Here is an 18421-nt window from a genome sequence, read left to right on the forward strand (position 1 = left end):
CAGTGCCTTTGTGGACTAGCCACTGACCACTACACTTTTACAGCTGAATAACCAACAGCCCTGCCTACTATCAAAGGCTGTTTAACTGCTTTATAAACTTATCCTACATTTGAAATAATTTTCCTTGAACCAGTTCAAGCTGGGTTCAGTGGAGTCAGTAGAAGACCGCTGAACAGATATAAGAATATGACCCACAATTTTAGCATTCACTTCTCCAGCGGTGCTTGACTGACATGATCAGAAATGCATCTCTCATTCTTTCTCCACCTGCACTGTATGTTACAGAGCATCATTTACTCCCCTTATTTTGATTCTGTTGACCATTTAGGGGGTGTAAATAAAGCTGTATTTTTTAAGAAGGCATAAATCCAGATCTTGCATTTATTCCGCATGCATGGTCTGTGTTTCACGTTTTGCTTTTCAGGACAAAGAGGTGTGCTCTCTTCTTGAGGTTGTGAGTGTGGGATGTTCAAAAGGATCTGAGAAAGTGCGGAATAACTCTGTACCACTTTAAACATGGAAGGCTATTTTCCTAACTTAAGGCTGGGATAACACTATTCGCCTGTTTGTTTTAAGCATGGTAGTCTTCTTATATCAAAAGATTGTCCAGCATTCAGACATGTTACAAGACTTATATTTCCCTAACATTTTCTGGTGAAGTAGGAAATGTTGCAAATGAATGTAGCATTCAGGAAGAGTTGCCGTAAAGTGGTGAATGCTACGAATAGGTCCAAGGTGTGCAAGAGTAGTGACACCACCTTATCCAATACCTGCCCAGAAGTTGGCATATGTGACGTCACTAACCTTCTGCATATCCCACCGAAGTATGTCATACACTTTGAATGTGGAGATTGTTTGTGTAATATTCGATCCTGAAACAAATGTCTCCTTTGATGCAATCACCCCAGGACATCTATCCAGCTCATGCCGCTGTGGCCTTAGCCAAGGTCCATTAAACAGCTGACATAGGCTGTCGTGTGGCTCAGGCCTCCGACTCCACATTTGACCTTTTCTCACTTTTGATTGTTTCACACAATGCTCATCAGTCTAGTTGTTGCCTCCTTGTTGTTGAGCTCCAGTCCTAAGCCCTGTGAGTAAGCCTTCACAAGGGCGGGTGTCGCCCGGAGGGGTTGCTCGTGATTACAGGCTGTCTGTGGTGTTCTGTGCTTCCTGCTGCACGTTCCCCTCTTCACTAATCGGCCTCTTGGCTTCTTTTCTTTCATGTATGTTAACGACCTTCATTACACGTGCCGCGTCATCCTCCACAGCTGCTGCTAGCCTGGTCTTGATGTCAGGTTTGCCTCACACGCTGCTCCTTTCCCAAGGCAGAAGCAATTACATTGTTCCTTCTTATGCGATGGGGGCCCCCGGGGACTTCTCATATTAATCTCACACGCATTGCACACCTTCGCCTCATGCTAGTAGCTTCTTCGTTTTTGCGCCCCCTTTCGTCTACGGCTCACCTGTGTGTCTCACCTTTAGGGTTGTGCTTCATTCCCTCTGCCAGTGTTCATTGATTTCTACAGCTCACCTACATTTTTTTTTTAATTTCAAAATATTTTTATTGAAAGTAAATTTTCGCTTCACACTCGTTGTACCTGAAATCACAATTCAGTGCCCCAGAGCACCTTCTTCCATCCCTAACTCCTCCTAATATAGGTTTACCTCAAGTTCCCTGCCGATTTTCAGACTCATTGTCATCTGTTAAGTTTGTTACATGTTTACCCCGCTGCACCTTTGTTATACACTCAGTACTGTCAGAGGACTTTTACCTGACATAATTTCTGTCTGAGTCTATTTTTCTTATCTTCATTAATTCTTCATTTCTCCCTCTCTGCCACTTACTGTCCTCTGGTTCACTTTAATGTTACAAATTCTGCTTTCTGGTGAACTTCCACCTCACATGCATTTCTCTGCTATGTGCTTGACCACTTACTTCACTCATAATTTCTATGAATTATTTGAAATTACTCTCCTGTGCTTTCTTCTCACACATTGGATCCTATGTTCATGCTTATCTTTCACTAGTACACAATTACCCATCACTCTCTATCACTGCTTCCCTTTCTTTACTTAACAAGGCACAGGTGTACACTCTCCTTTCACCTGTGTTTAGATGTTCCCATCTCCTTTATTCACAAACACTTCATCTTACCACCCTTCCTTCTTCACAAGCATTTCTCTCAGTGCACGTTCTCCCTGTACCAACACTCATTGCTTCACATTTCTCAATATTTCTCATTGTGTCTGGGCGTGCACCTTCCTTCTTATTAAATTTCACAGCTTTTTCTATGTTACACATACCTTTCCAGTGCCCTCCATTCACATTCCTCACATCAACTAACATTTACTCATGCCATTCACTGGTAAACAGTGCTTCCTGTGTGCACACACATCCACAAGCACACAATTGTACAATTTTATCTTTATAACATCACTATATATATACCCGCCATCCATAGTGAACCATCATCCTTATTTTATAAAGTCTGCCTCCCCTCAGATGTATGTTTTACATAAACACACCTACCTACCTCTGCCATTTGATCTTAAACTTTCTCCCTTTCCCACAGCGCAATCACAACACTTCCTCGACTCAGCTCACTTTCATGCACCATCCCTCATTCCTCTGCCGCACCAACCCTTTCAGCACAGAGAAGAACACACATGGACAGAGTGCACACATGCATGTGCGTGCTCTCTCTCAGACACACACATGCACCCATGCACACACACAATCCTGAAGTAATAATAATATAATCCACATTTGTAAAGCACGAACAATCACTCGAAAGGGTCTCTAGGCGCTGGGGGCCATCAGGAAGATTAAGCAAGCAATTGCCCAGAGTCACATGGTGCTGAGCTAACCTGCCACCGGCGCTGGGGATCGAACCGTGATCACCAGATTCTAGCGTCAGTCCCCCTGGCTACGGCGCCACACCTCACCCAAGTATACATTAGTCCTTCTCTCAAGGTCACTGTCTCAGTGGATCTATAGCCCTTCACTTACACACACTCCTTCAGTGTGTGCACCCCCCACACACAAACAGTGCCCGCTTCACAACCACTAGATCAGTGGCGGGAGGTCTTGCAAAAGGTGCGGATAGGTAGCAAACAGCTGTAGGTCACCAATGATAGGTGTTGACAAATATCGGCAAAAGGCCACAATGACTGCCTCTTTATTGACACATGGACAGTGCTCTGTACCTCACTGAAACGTCACACAACCCTCACTTGCACTGACCCTCTCACTGCTCCTTCACAATGGTCAATGATGAACATTGGTTCAGGCTTGCTTCAAACTACCACTAAAGATCCCAAATATCACATAGCGAGAACAACCAGAGCAATTCAAGCCAAGAGATCACCTGTGAGGGAACTCCCTCGCTCTTCTACGGCCACACTGTCACCGCAGTCTATGTGCCAGGACCCATCATGTTACCTTGGGTTATGTTCAGCGCTAATGGCCATTATGATATTACAACAGGCTTTGGTGCTGTCAGAGAACAGAGCATTGTCTTTACATATTATCTTATCCATTACGTGACACAGGTACATTTTTTCTGTCGCTACAGACTAAGAGTACTTACATGCTTCTTATATCATACCTGTGCCAATCCAGGAGGGCGGATGGGTGAGCTCATGGTTTGCCACTGGCCTCTGTGCTCTATAGAGATAAAGTGCGAAAACTGGCAGGGTCAAACACAGATCTCTCATCCTTAAGAGGTCAATACATTGAGTTCCATTGGAAAATATTAACACCTGTCACTTACAGTGCTATGCAACAGAAGTAAATGCTGTAAAATGTGTCATATGTAGAACAGTCCAATATTAGGATAGCTAAGTAGATGTTTGTGCAAAAATATTCTAGAAAGATAACCCACTGGGCTTAACTTTCCAGAGGTACACGGGGCACTCATGCACTGTGATTGAATCACAAGTACAGGTCAGCCACACAAACCTTATTCACCATTCTTGCTGTTCACTACAGTCTTTAAAATTAAAGACTCTACGGTATCGGCCATTTTGTAATGACAGAGCTACACAAGGATACACATATATGGCGTGTTGTCAATTAAAACAAATATGCTCGAGCTTTTAACAGCATCTACCATTCTTTTTAAAAGATATAGTAGCTTCATGTACCCTGGCCACATCACGTCAAACATCAATCTTGTTGGATTTGTTATTCTTTCACTCGAAACGAAGATATTTCTAAATGAAGTCTTGTGACCTAGCCAACTCTCTGCAATAATAAAGCACACTTTAGTGCTCCTATGTAATTTGTCTGTCGTTTTTGGCACACATATTCAAAGAGAAAATAAATCAGAAAGTTCACCAAATGTGTCCTTCACAAAACTGAAATAATTTACAGTCCTCTAGGGAGGGGAATAATTGTAAGATTTTTCTCTTTGCCATGGTTTGTTCAAGCAAGCTTTTCCCTCTCCTCCAATGGCCAGGCATGCAGGCTTGAGAGATGCACGTCTCTTTGTCTCCTGCTTTCCAGTCCATTTCACTCCTTAGCTTTTCACAGCACTGGCACTTGGCCACCAACCCTTTCAATGTGGCTTGTTTGGTTTTGTCACTCTTTGCTAATGGACTTTTCCTGCGTGGTCTATTCATTTTGAACAACCTTAAGGCTTGTTTTGCTTGAATTGGGTCCTTCAAGAGTTGGATTAAGAAAAACTCAGAAGAATGACGTAGGACAGGAGGAAAACATCTCACATGTGAAAAGCTTGAGGAAGAAGATTAACTGCCTGTCAACCAAGCCTATTTAGTTAACTCATCACGACAGCCCTAACCAGTAGCCAATGAAACTAGATCTCCATGCATTTACACCCAAAAATGTATTATCATTCAAGTTGTACCTCGCCTCCCACCGGGTGCTATGCTGGTCCAAGTGTTCAAAGTGATAAGCCTTCTTTCGGCTATTCTTCCTACTGGGCTAAGTGAGGATCTTATGTAAAAGGAGAAAACAGTACTCCATCCTTGAACACATATATGGCCATAGGGTACGAGGACATCACTACCATCTTAGCTCCCTTCTGGAAATTGCATTCCTACCCCAAGATAAGAAGTAGTGTGATCTCAGTCTATGTCAAGATGTTATGCTAGTTAAAGGTTTTAAGCTGCCCTAAGTTTACCCCAAAGCGCTGAGGAGGAAACCAATGTAGATGGTGAGAAGAACAATTGTTGCAGGACACAGCTTTTTTTCCCCGGAGTTTTATATAGCGCAAACTTGACCCAAAGGTATCAGAATCAGAGCGCTTTACATGAGCACCAGTTGTGTTACACAAGGACACATTCATTTTTGTTAGAGAGACTCGAACCAGGTTCCCCAGATTTGAGATCGACCGCCTTAGTCGTTAGGCCACATCCTCTACCCGGCTAATCTCACACATCTCTCCTGCATCCAATACCAATTCTTAGCAGAGAGAGAAGGAAAACATATCTTGCTCTTACCACACATTTGAAGTTCATCCATCTTTCAGCAGTGATACCTTTTCTTCTATCAATTTGCATCACATCCAGCATCAACTCTTTTCAAGGGGAGTGAAGTAAAGTCTGCACTTCACGTCGTAATAGAGGAAAATTGTCTGAGAATGCCCAACACACTTCGTCTTCTCAATACCATGTATTGCTGGGAGTTATCCTGACTTCATTCAGATCGTTACACTATGGTGGTAAAAATAGCGGTTAAGTACCCCATTGCATGGTTTTGGAAAGTGTTATTTTATTCAAGTGTGCCTGCACACCCTAAGTGAATGATTGCAATTTCATATTACCATTTTCTTGTCCCCAGCGAAGAAAATGGTAATACACCTCCAGACTTCTTTTATGTAACTTATAATTGAGGCAAATATCTAGAAAAAAATTTGACACTCTACTCATAGGAATCCATATATTAACAACGCCTTACGCCTTACCCATCAAAGACGAGTGGGTGCCTATGGACTGTTGACAAAGTGCATGAACAATATGAATTAATTACATTACTTTTATTATCCACAGCTGTTGGAGCTCCAAAAGGACTTTTATTCTCTGATATCACCGAAACCTCTGCCACTGTTAGCTGGACTGCCCCACAGACACGAGTTGACAGCTTCAAGATCACCTATGTCCCAAAAAGTGGAGGTAAGATGAAAAGCATTTGACGCAGAGGTATCACCAAAGCTGTGTTCGCCTGCCAAGTGGATGCTGATATTGAATTCCATGACAGGTCTAATAATTGAAAGATGGCAAACACTTAGGCTTGATGGGAAGTTCCCTATTGCTGACTAACCGCTTGCAAGAAAGTGAATATCTTATGGGTCACTGTTTGTTAACTCTTTACAGCAGGATAGCTGCGACCAGTTTTCTGACAAAGGTGGTTAAAATGCTGCCTGTGGAATCTGTGCAAACATAATCATCATTACAGGTCTGAGTCCCAACAATGGTGACTCGGGGCCTGATTCACAGAACTAACTTAAGACAAAATCCTAAACTTACTACCATTATGGTATTCACAGAAGGCACTTACCCATTTTGGTATTCACAGAAGGCACTTACTCATTTTGGTATTCACAGAAGTTAGGAGTCCTAACTTTGGGACTCCTAAATGCCTTCTGTGTATACTGAAAGTCTTAAAGTTAGGATTTTTCGCAGTGTAGGAGTCCAAAAGTTAGGAGTCCTAACTTTACTACTCCTAAACTGAGAAAAATCCTAACTTTAAGACTTTCGGTATTCAGAGAATGCATTTAGGAGTCCTAAAGTTAGGACTCCTAACTTCTGTGAATACCGAAATGAGTAAGTACCTTCTGTGAATATCAAAATGAGTAAGTGCCTTCTGTGAATACCAAAATGGTAGTACATTTAGGATTTTGTATTAAGTTAGTTCTGTGAATCGGGCACTCAGGGTTTAATTATTCTGAAGTTGATAACATGAGGAATCATATACCTATCATGTTGGTTTTGAGATGAGTTAAAATGTATTCTATTTGTAGAAAGCAAAAAGGTGTTGGTTGAATTATTCTCAGTCACTAATAGACACTCTGGGCTGAATTTAAGTCCATCATATGTTTGCCCCTTGCCACTCCAGACAAGATCCATCCACCCTCATTCAAAGCTACCCAAAATTCTCAAGACAGGGTCCCCTCCGAACTGGAAACAAGCAGGCACAGACCAGTTTCGGCCAAACTTGTCCTTGTTGGTAAAATGCAGGAGTTTCCTACGCCATAGTGGCATGGGACCCACGCCTGTGCATACCAGTCGCATTTGGGGCAGTGAACATGAAAAAACAAAAAGGAAATTGATGGAATACTGAAATTAATCTCAGCTTCAGGCAGTTACTGTATCTTGCTTGTCAGTCCATGAAGTTTTGCCCAGGGTGGCCATTTCATCCCAGAATCAATGGGAACAGTTCAGACTAGACTGCCAGACCCAGTTCCCTCTTAAGAAGAAAACAATAAACCTAGACTGGTTTCAGCTGATGTGATCATCGCCAGTAAGATGCTGCTTGGTTTCTATTGCACTATGACATGAGATCCACAAGCTTGCGTACTCATCATGATTAAGGCATTGCATTGGGATTACAAAGAGATTAGGAGCTATTTGCTTAAATTAATCCTGGCCACTAATAATTACCCTGCATTGAATTCCAGTCCATCTGTGTTCTTCCACTCTATGCCACTCCTTACAAGAACCAGTCATATGCAAATCAGAGTTGGTCCTGCTGCAAAAAGAATAATCCAGCACTAACTCCAGGGACAGGTCCCTACTGAACAGTAAATAAGCCACCCCAGACCAGTTTCGGCCTACTTGGGCTTTGTCACTAAGGTGCAGCTTCTTTCCTATGGCACAATGAGAACAGGAAATTACTCTGGGCCCAAAACCAGACCATCATTTTTTTTGTCCACTTTACCACTACAGACAATAACTACCTATCTGTGATACGCAACGATTCTGATAATATTGGGCAGTTTTCTGAAATCCTAACTACAGACCTCCGAAAGAGGCGAGTGTTTTCATGGGGTGTCATATCAGGGAGATGTACGTTGTTACAACGCATGCTTTTACCACGCATGCTTTTACAACGCAGGTTTTTCAACGCAAGTCGTTACAACGACTTGCGTTAGGGGGTGCTGGATAGTAATAGTTTAATTTACTATTCCAACTCCAGTCCCCGTGGATAGTAGGGAAGGTGTTGGATAGTAAATCAAATTATTACCTATCCTAGAGCGCCCCCCAGCGCAATTCGTTGTAATGACTTGCGTTGAAAAACCTGCGTTGTAAAGGCACTGCGTGGTATAAGTTGCGTCGTAAAGGATGTTTCCCTATCAGGGTGTTAAATGCATTGTGTCATTAGTGTGATCATGCGATTGTGCTTGAAGTGTGCTGGAAGATTTAAGCAGGGAGAACCCAGAAACTGAACATTAGCCAGACAAATTTGTTGATTGATTGTTAGACCAACTAATTGGCTGATTACGTCAATAATACAATTATAATTTAAATGAAAAAGAGAATGTATATATTAAATTAAGCAAAATGTTGTTTCTTAATGCACAATAATTGGCACTGTACACCTGTGGAGCTTCATTAGTTTTTGAACAATGAGGTGGACAGTTTTTGAGAAATGGCGTGGACAGGCTGGCAGTTCTCTTTTTCGCAGCTCTATCCGAGACCACATTCTTGTGCTTCATCATGGGAATTTGCAAGCTCTGGATGTGTTTAGAGACATAAGACACACTGCCAGGGAAATACAGCAAGTTACACACACACAGTCCCAATGTGAATATGTACTTCCAGACATTTTATAAAATGTTCACGATTGAGAAAATATTGTGCGTCCATTGTGGAGTTTTTGTAGCTCAATATGTACTGATAGGGGCTAAAGCTTTAATAGTCTATATAGGGCTTCACTGACACAAATGGAGGAATATATTGGCCATGATGGTGTTACAAATATGTCTGCCTAAAGAGAAAGATTGGGCAAACAAATTTTCCTTTCATTTTAGGAGTATATGAAGATTCTCTAGTCATTATTCTTGGGCAGGCTTCTCAGTTTTCAAATTTAGAATTTTTAGCCACATAGTGGACCCACAATACTAGTTAGTTGCGCACACATATAATGTGGACCAGAAATAAAGGCGAGGGCACATAAATAGAATAATGGAAAATAAATAGCGTTGGCACTCAAATTCTAGTCCAGTAAAGTCATCAGCACATGCATTTGCTGAATGCCCTTATCACTTTCCAAAGCTGACCACTGAGCTTATGCAGATTTACACCGTCACAAAACAGATTCAGAAATTAAGTAGGAGAGATCTATCAGGCTCATATATTAAATAAAATAAACTCTCCACAAAAATATTTCTTCAAAAATATAGCTTTATATAAAGTAATGCCTCCTCTTTTAAACACGTGTCTTTTAATGCTGCTCTGAGTAAATCAGGTTTTACATTTCATAAATATAGTTTTAATTTTATTATTCAGTGGAGGAATAACTATATCTTGCTATACAATGTTTGGTAATGCTCAGTCAGTTTGTGATAACACCTCATTTTCACACACAATTTTATTATCACAGGCAAATTCTTATTGTTGAAAAGCTATTGTTATTTTATTAAATGGTGCCATGTTTGCTGAAGAGTGAACTGTCTCTTCACGTTTTTGTTTGTTCTGTATTATCAAAGGTGTTCCACAGACTGTGACGGTGGATGGAACCAAGACGCGAACCACTCTACTGAAACTTACTCCAGGTGTTGAGTATATTGTCACTGTTGTTTCAGTCAAAGCACTGGATGAAAGTGGACCAATCTCAGGACCTCTGACAACAGGTAAGGTGCAGATGTTAATTATACATATTAGATCTAGAATATAAACACAAGTGAAGTTCCTAGTGGTTCTCCTGCATGCAGAAAGTGAGAAAGTTTCAAAATTCTAATTAATAATGTAAGATAGGTTTGCAAGCGTAAACATGGGTTGATATGGAACCCCTTGCACATTCTGTTTTTAAAATAGAACCAATATACTAAGTATATCTTGCTGCATTTCCTCAAATGATTCCAGTAAGAAATAAAATCACAATAGCTCTGAGTCATTTGATAGTGGTAAATACAATAATATCGAGTTGCTTTGCTGTTTTACTACCCATGAGGAACATTAACTCTGATCTGTATGATACAATGTGTAATTCATGTGTTTCATTAATGTACACAAGCTTGGTGGAAATGATGCATTAAGTGATTGTACAGAGGATGAAGGCCATATCAATTTGTGAGGTCTATTCCTTTCCCTGACTCTCTCTCCAGAGCGCGGGGACATGCCGGTAGGCGTCACCAGGCGCTTTACAAACCCCTTTAATAATAAATAATAATAATAATTGTCTGCATGGAAAGATTTGCACCTGGAAGTATGCAGATTACAGCCGATTTGCAGAGATTTGGCATATTGATGCCAAGTTAAAGGTATATCACTTGAGTATTGAGTTTTAAATACTGTAGCCAAGATGACAAATACTAAAATATTGTGAAGGTAGGTACATTTAAGTAAATATATATTACAGTAGTAAGGTAAATGAGTGTGGAGTTAAGTAAAGTACATCAACTCTTAAATATGTATATGTACCTTCACAATATTGTAGTAGTCAATATGATACTTTGGTAACATGGTATTTTTGTGTTTGATATTCTGAAATGCAACCTAATTTAGACCATGGTTTCTGATAGTGGGTACCCAAAGGCTATATGCACTCCATTGAGACAGCTAAGGTCCTGATTACGATGTAGGTCAGAGTTGCCTCCAACCGACACCGTTTCAGTGAAGGAACCGCCCATAATAATGGAATCCCATTCATCCCCATGTGCAAGTGAAGCCATCACACATCATTGATGTCTCAAATTCAGGTGTGTTTCTCAATCAGTGTGAGAGTATCATTCAGCCTGACTAACTTCCAAAGACCAGGAGCTGTAGCTTAACAACTTCCTTTATCACTTTCATACCGAACTGGATAGCTGAGTAGAACCATGGTCTGGGAGTGTGGACCTTTCCACTGAGCTGACTATGAGCATGGAACAAACAGTCAAACGGCACATATGAAATAGAGGTTCAACAAAATATTTTACAGCAGTACCCCCTACAATCTTAAAGGTATCTGACATTAAATGGCAGAGTAGGTCAAACACACCTGTAATATTTGCTCAATGGGTTAGTGAGATTTACATTTTATTTTATATTTTCAGTGATTTTTAAAGTTCATACTTTTAGCATTTGCATGCCCATTTGGTGTGAAACTTCTAGAGGCAAAGAGATACATGTGTAGTGGGTTATGGTAGGGAATCTTGAAGCCAGAATCTCGATGGGTCACAATATCATCACCAGAATACCAGAATAATGGAGAACACAATATCCAAGAGTAAGTGTGCAAAGGGAGGTATGGATTCACTATCTTTAAGTCCATATATACGTCCCTTGAAGATATATATATAGATGTGTGTATGTGTATCACCAAGACATGTATATGTGGAGTCAGGTTTAGAAAATCTTTAAAAACGTACCTATCAATGGACATGATATTGTCACCCATGGACACTCTGGCATCAATATTCCCAACCCACACCCGTGTGGTGTTGATAGCAGATTTCTCCAAGAAACAGAAAGGTATTGTTTACTTTATGAATTTTCGAATAACCTGTAATAGAGCAGTGCACTACACATTTATGATGCTTGCACTTATGAGAAATCTTTGCCTCAGTGTGCTTTGATTAATAGATTAATAGTGCTATAAAGGAAACAAGAAATGAAATTAATGTGATGAGACTTATTATTGTCCACTGGTTTAAGGAGGTTCAATAGTATGAATTGTAGAGTTTCAGGGGCCATTACAGCTTAACCCAGATACTTGGTTAGCATATCTAACATTTCATGGGGTGCGATTTCTAAGAAATGCAAAGCATCTTAGTTTATAGTTGTTTTGTCCTTGTTGATGTAATTCATGGAAATAAAGACACTATGGTCTTCTTTGTAGCCCTGGACAGTCCATCCGGCCTGAAAGCTGTGAACATCACAGAGACTGACGCCATAGCCCTATGGCAACCATCCATTGCCTCAGTCGATAACTATGTACTTTCGTATGCTGCTGATAACGGTAAGTGAAAGTGATATTTAAATTTCAATGCCAGATTTTTAATTCTTCCTGACTGTTATGGGTCAGAAGCTAGTGCGGATTTCAGAGCCACTGTTAGCATTTTTATACTTATATTATTGATTACTATATTGCACTCATTACAAGTTTCTAAATGGAACGGTCTGAGATTGGTCAATGAATCATGAACCAACCCAGAGTGCTTTTGAGGGTCTATCACTGACGTACACTCATCTTTCAACACATTTATCAGTGGTTGAATCTTTAGGAATATACCTTTATGTCACTCCTTTTGTATAATACAGATGTAATCTCCATTTGATATGGATTCTGAAGAAGAGGAAACTTTATGTGAGGTTGAAAAAGAGTAAGAAACCAGTGTCAGCTGTATTTTAGAGTGAAATAGAACAAATGTTAGAATTTATAAAACAGATTTAAAGAGACCATATTCAGCATTCCTGCTTGTGCACACTTATTTTCTCTCCTCCGCCCTACACTTGTTGTTTTCAGTTATATGTGCATTAGTTGTAGCTTTCATGTTATCATTATGGACATAGCAATGTCCCAGCATTCATTTCAATGTTCTCTTAATACTATCACTGTACACTTGTATATAGCGGCCCCCTAACTACAAATTACTCTCTGACTGAATGTTTAAAATGCTTCTACTTCAATTTCACACTTCAAAAAAAATACTACTGTACTCTTTCACAATCATTTAACTTTACTTGTTATATTTGATCTGAGTATTTTATGTGTCATATTTTCAAGCTCATAGGTAGTTCTTACTACACGGTCTCAGCGGCGTCACTAGGGGGGTGCGGGGGGTGCGGACCGCACCGGGTGTCACCCCTATCATGGGGTGACACCAATCAGCCTCACCTCTGTTCTGCTGCTGAGTACGAGTCTACTTACACTTTATTATGGTGCAAGTGCATGGTGCGCATCTGCCTATAATACAAATTAAAATACTGCAGTCAGTGCAGTTTACGTCGCCACGCACGCACACACCACCTATAGCTGTGATGTGATGAATAATGATGCGATGCACGACCGTTTATGGGTCCCAGGGCCGTCAATATTTAGCGCTACCAATGACGGCCCTGGGACAGCCCCCGCGCGCTTTGTTCTTCTGACGTGTTACGGCGTTTGCGCGCCTGCACCACGTCTGTGGAGAGTCTCTGCAAGGCCTGGAGTGCGTGCGCTGCTAGAAAAGTGTCACCTCTGTCGGTGTTTGACATCGCGAGTAGTGCACCGTCGTCTCCCCTTCATCCGGTAATGGGTCCGGAGGCCGAGGTAAGAGAAAGATAATTTATATGACGTTTAGAAAAGTGGCACACAATCGCATGGACTAGATGTCTTCATCTTCTCCTATTTCATGGGAACCCGCCAGAAGCTGTGAGGACCTGTCTCCTTTGACTTGCAAACCAAAAGTACTGCTTTTCGGCTGTAAAGTTCAGGCTGATTTGCAGGGCCGGAGAAGCGACTGATCCTCCAAATGCGAGGCAGAGAGAGGCTTGTTTTTCTGGACTCTCAGTCCTGTCGAGCTGAGTGAGTAAGTAAACTATGTCTCGCTCTCCTGCAGGCCCGGGGTGTTTCCTAGAAGCCAGTGGAGGAAAAAGAGATCGTGCTGCGTGATGTTGGAGGGGGACATGATCAAACCCGAACAAACACACAGGACAATCTCGCCTATTTTCTCTTGCACTACAATACTAGGAAATGCCCCCGATGCTGCCATTGCATCCGTTTCAGCGACAGAGATGCGCTGGGGCTGCCCTCGCCGGTCCTCCTCCGCCCCCTGGTGAGGGTCTCGAGTGCCGCTTCTGAACACAGCTGTGTTTTTGGTACTACCCATGCATGCAGCTAGTTCAATCTAATTTCAAAGCATGTGGGCCCTTGAGGTACACGTTTCTGCATGTTTGTGTATCACTCTTGGCAAAAAGAATGGCGTCAGCAGTACAGCAAGGGTCATCCATGAGAGCGAGCCCTCTGTCCCAAAACGAGGACCCCACAAAGCTCTGTACGCGGCCGCTTTGACCAGTTGTGTTGCTTTGCCCAGGGTGGTTTGGTATAGAATCAGTGCACGGGTTCCTTTGAGTGCTGATTATGCTAGTAGGTTAAGTCAATATTCAACAGTGTAAGATTTCCAGAACTGGGTCTGTTTTTGTCGAAACCTGTGTGCTGCAGTTATGCACTTGAGGCATAGCCTTTTAAATCAGTGGACGAAAATGAAGGCCTTGAACTGGAAGGGTGGTAACATTCCACTTGAGGTGTTAGTCTGTATTTTTCTCCGCTGCCCTCGATGTTATGCCTTATGCGCTGAAGTGTACTGTTGGTAATCCTTAGTTAATAGTCACCACCCCGCGAAAACCTGTCCCAAGATGGTTTTGAACGCAGAACGATGCTGTAAACACGTCTGGAGAGAAAGACAATTTTATTTTTCTGATTGCGTTTCTTGATTTTTTTTCAGTTGTGTAGTGTGAACAAGGTTCATTGGGGGGTCAGAACGTTTTTCTTAGCATTTTGTTAGTAGATGTAAAATAGTAGCAAAGGCAAATAGACAAATTGAAGTTATTTCAAGGTAACAATATCGTAAACAAAAGGAACAAAAGATGCTAAAAAATGTAATTGAAGGAGGGACATAGGAGTATTCCCAGAGAAATGGTATAGTGCATACATATAAATTGTATGTATATTATAAAAAAATAAATGAAACAAACCTCACTTTTTAAAATAAAGGCTAAAATAACCTATTGCTCCATCTTAAGGAAGGAAGAGATAGCAAATTTCTGATTTCTCATCTTAATAGCTTGATATTGTTGAATGAAGGTAAAAAGAAATTCTCTTGTGAACTTCCATAATGCTCGCGAATACTGCATTTGCTACTACCCTAAGCAGTTTTCTGCGTGTGGCTATTTAAGTTAAAATATTGACTTTTAACTTGTTTTGAGAAAAAATAAAAGCTTCCTACCATCCTTCCTGTTTTAAAATCACACAGAAACTGTTTTTAAAGTTGACTCGTGAGCACATGCACATACGTTTCCAGCACCAATTGGAATTCTCAATAAAATATTGGCAGTTTGTAGGGGATTTTATTTTTATTTTTTTTACTTTGGAATTAGGTGCAGGCCAGTCTGCGCCTCCTCTATCTACACTTTGTATAGTTAAATGATGTGTTTTTAAATCATATTATTATAATCCCTGGAGATGAATCTACTGTATTTAGATGGATCTAGCGGTAAGGTCTACACTACAAAATAGTAGTCACTTTTTCAGGCTGGTGCTCAAATCTAGAGTATAGTAAGTACTTTCTAATCTAATTCTTAGCAAATACCTTGCCAAATCCTCCTGCAGCTGGTAGGGACGGTTTTGTGTCTTATTCACAAGGGCATTGGAAGTCTTTGAAGGGAGACATACTTTAGGATACGTCTGCCTCTTCCCAGGATTAAAGATGTGATGGCCATGTTCAAAACTGAGCTACAGGGACAAGAAGGTAGATGAGCACCAGAGAGCATGTGAAAAGGAAAGAGAGAGGAATAAGGAAAGAAAAACATGGGAGAAGGGTAACGGGGACACCAATAAATATTGGGAGACAAGAAAGAGAATTTAAGCAGAAAGTAATGTGACATAGAATATTTGAAATCTTGGGATACGAGCATTGGCAAAGCCAATAGGCTTGGTTTATGAATGAAAGTGCCTATTTTGTTACTGATGGGTTTAGACAGTTGACATGTCCTCATATATGCACTCTGCCACTCATATTTAAACTCATGCATTCATTCAACCATCCACTGACTCATTAGTGCATTCTCCCTCTGTTATAGCTGTGATAAAACACATACACTCCTCAAGATATAAAATATAAATTAAAAAGGATACAAGCAGAAAAAAGAAAACATGCTGCTTTCTAAACCCAGCAGGCATATGCTGACAATAACAAAACTAAATATACCAACAGTTGTCCATCTTGCAAAGGTAATGAACATATCCTATCATTTTTTAAAGCTCTGGCATGGCCACAGACAGAAGAAGGTTGACAGAAAGGCCCTCTGTATCTATAGCTTTTTACATTGATAGATTTTTGTATTCAAATTTTTTTAATTACAAGACAGACAGCTAAGCCAGGCAGGTCTTCCGGAGACATACTAACAAGAAATATTACAGTGGAAATTTTAGACCCCTAGGGTTGTCAGGGGGGCAAACAACACCAAAATCATTCCTCTATCAAGATAATCTGTGAGATTTTATCTGACAAAATAGCCATCTATAGGCTTTATTACAGAGTATTAACATTGCACCATGAAATTCCTATTGGGTGTAACGTATGCCTTACACAATCAATATGTCAGACTTACCGCGGGAAGCTAGGGCTGATGGCGAATCTAACAATGTGTGTGAATTATGAGTGCACAAACCATAGATTGCTTAAAAACAACAAGAAAATGGCGCCTTCTTAAAACACTGCTGGCATAGTTCCTTCGCCAAAACACATAACATTTCAGAGCCGGAGGGGGGGGGCGAGGCAGAGCAGATTTTTGGTATGGACGAAAGGCTTCCTATCTTAGATCTCACTGGACGTGCTCCTTGTTGTTTTTGAAGCCCACTGGGGTATTAGTACAGTGCCCCCTCACCAGTCTAAGGGAGACAGGCAGCTAGCTGGTGGCAGCTATGACTAGTGAGTGGAACAGGGGGGCTTATTTACAATCCCCTTGCGTGTCACTTTTAATATGGAAAAAAGTGGCGGACTGGTGGCGCAAGGGGCTTGTAAATAAAATAAGCCCCAGGGTTTTTACTGGTATCCTTGGTATCTTCAGGAGAGGAGTCAGTTGACATCCACTCTTTAAAATATGCTAGACTCTCCCTTAACTAGTCATTTCCCCTTAACTAGCTTCGTTCAGTACCATGTATGTATGCTTTATTTGTAACAAGTGCCTTCTTCTAACTCACGCTGTGTTCTTTTGTGGTGTTAGCTGGTGAGTCAGAATAAGTTGAGGTTTATCTCCAGGTTGCCTTCTGATTTTGTCTCCCCCCACACAGAGTCCCTCTACAGTGCCCTGACTCCCATCTTGGAGAATCCACACTCATCCCTAGCTAGACGTGAGTCCTTCCAGAGGACACAGTACCTAAACCTGTTTATGCTTCTTACAGACTTGTCTGTAGCTCTGCAGAACTTTGATCAACTGATGGTTGATGTAACTGTTATGTCTTCCCTTAAACTCACGTTATGTGACCTGGCCATCTTTGGTCCTGCAATGACAACCACATCAAAAACCCATCAAATTATGTATTGGATAGGATGTGTGCATTGTTATGTTACGTGAATTTGTAGAGCGTGGCTAATCACCTGATTGAAGTATCACAAGCCCAGGGATGTCTCCGAGTCCTACCTCGACATATATGTGAGGTATTAACGTGAAGGAGATGGGGAAGTAAGAGTTCAAAAGGATTTGTTTGAGTTCTCATTTTTAGAAGCTGCAAGACAGAGTTTAGTCCAGAATGTAGGTGGGATAGAATTCCAGACTCTATGTGCACAGCTTGAGAAGGTCTATATCGAGTTTTAGTTTTTTGAAGACCACTGTGTCAAGAAGCAAAGTGTCAGAGCTGGTGAGCTGTAGAGAGTCCTCTTCCCCTGCAGTTTCGATGTTTGGATCAGGAACATACTGCCATTATTGGCTGCTACAACACAATTACTACCGTGCTGGTGCCTTCCCCTACCAAGAAATGGCAGTGAAGTGGGAAATGCCACCAGTCAGAAACACTCCTTGGTGCTGCACACGATTCCTACAGATAGTTGAAAAAATGCAGGTTGAGGTTTGTGTTTCACATTACCCCATGCTTCAGGGAGCTTAGTCAAGAACCTGGATGGCTTGCAGGGCACAGTCAATCAGCAGATTGTAACATGCTCAGTCTTTGGCCAGGCAGGTTGGAAGTGCAGTGCAGCAGAGGTGAGGCCGTATCAGGAGAGACCTCAGTGGTAGTTCTACAGGAGTAGTGCTCTTTAACATACTCTTACATGCCTTTGTTAGCCAGTCCAGAAATGTCCAACTCCCAAATAGTAAACACACTGTCCTTACTGTTTGTGCTAATTGTGTTGAATACTCCCACAGTGTTCCCATTTATTCCACTTTTTAGATGTTTTGAGGACAATTAACAAACTCGTGTCATAGTGCCTAAACAAATTCAACAGAAGCACTACTTTATGCACTCCAAATGCATTTGTGAATAGGCCTTCTAACGTCTGCCTTGCTTGTCCTCTTTCTGTGCTAAGTTGGTGTTGGCAAACCTTTGCCCAAGGGATAC

At 41.3% G+C, this 18421-nt stretch overlaps 1 protein-coding gene across 4 annotated transcripts in view; it reads left to right on the forward strand.

Moving 5' to 3' along the window:
- The window catches only part of TNC (tenascin C), a 177455-nt gene that overhangs the window by 137218 nt on the left and 21816 nt on the right, over positions 1-18421 (forward strand). For all 4 annotated transcript variants that reach the window (XM_078641994.1, XM_078641995.1, XM_078641996.1 and 1 more), the window contains 3 exons: positions 6013-6135; positions 9672-9815; positions 12005-12124. In XM_078641994.1, coding sequence (XP_078498120.1) covers positions 6013-6135; positions 9672-9815; positions 12005-12124 — 387 coding nt within the window. The remainder of the gene's footprint in view (positions 1-6012; positions 6136-9671; positions 9816-12004; positions 12125-18421) is intronic.

Source organism: Lissotriton helveticus, chromosome 5_1 (assembly GCF_964261635.1).
Source record: "Lissotriton helveticus chromosome 5_1, aLisHel1.1, whole genome shotgun sequence".
Taxonomy (NCBI): Eukaryota; Metazoa; Chordata; class Amphibia; order Caudata; family Salamandridae; genus Lissotriton; species Lissotriton helveticus.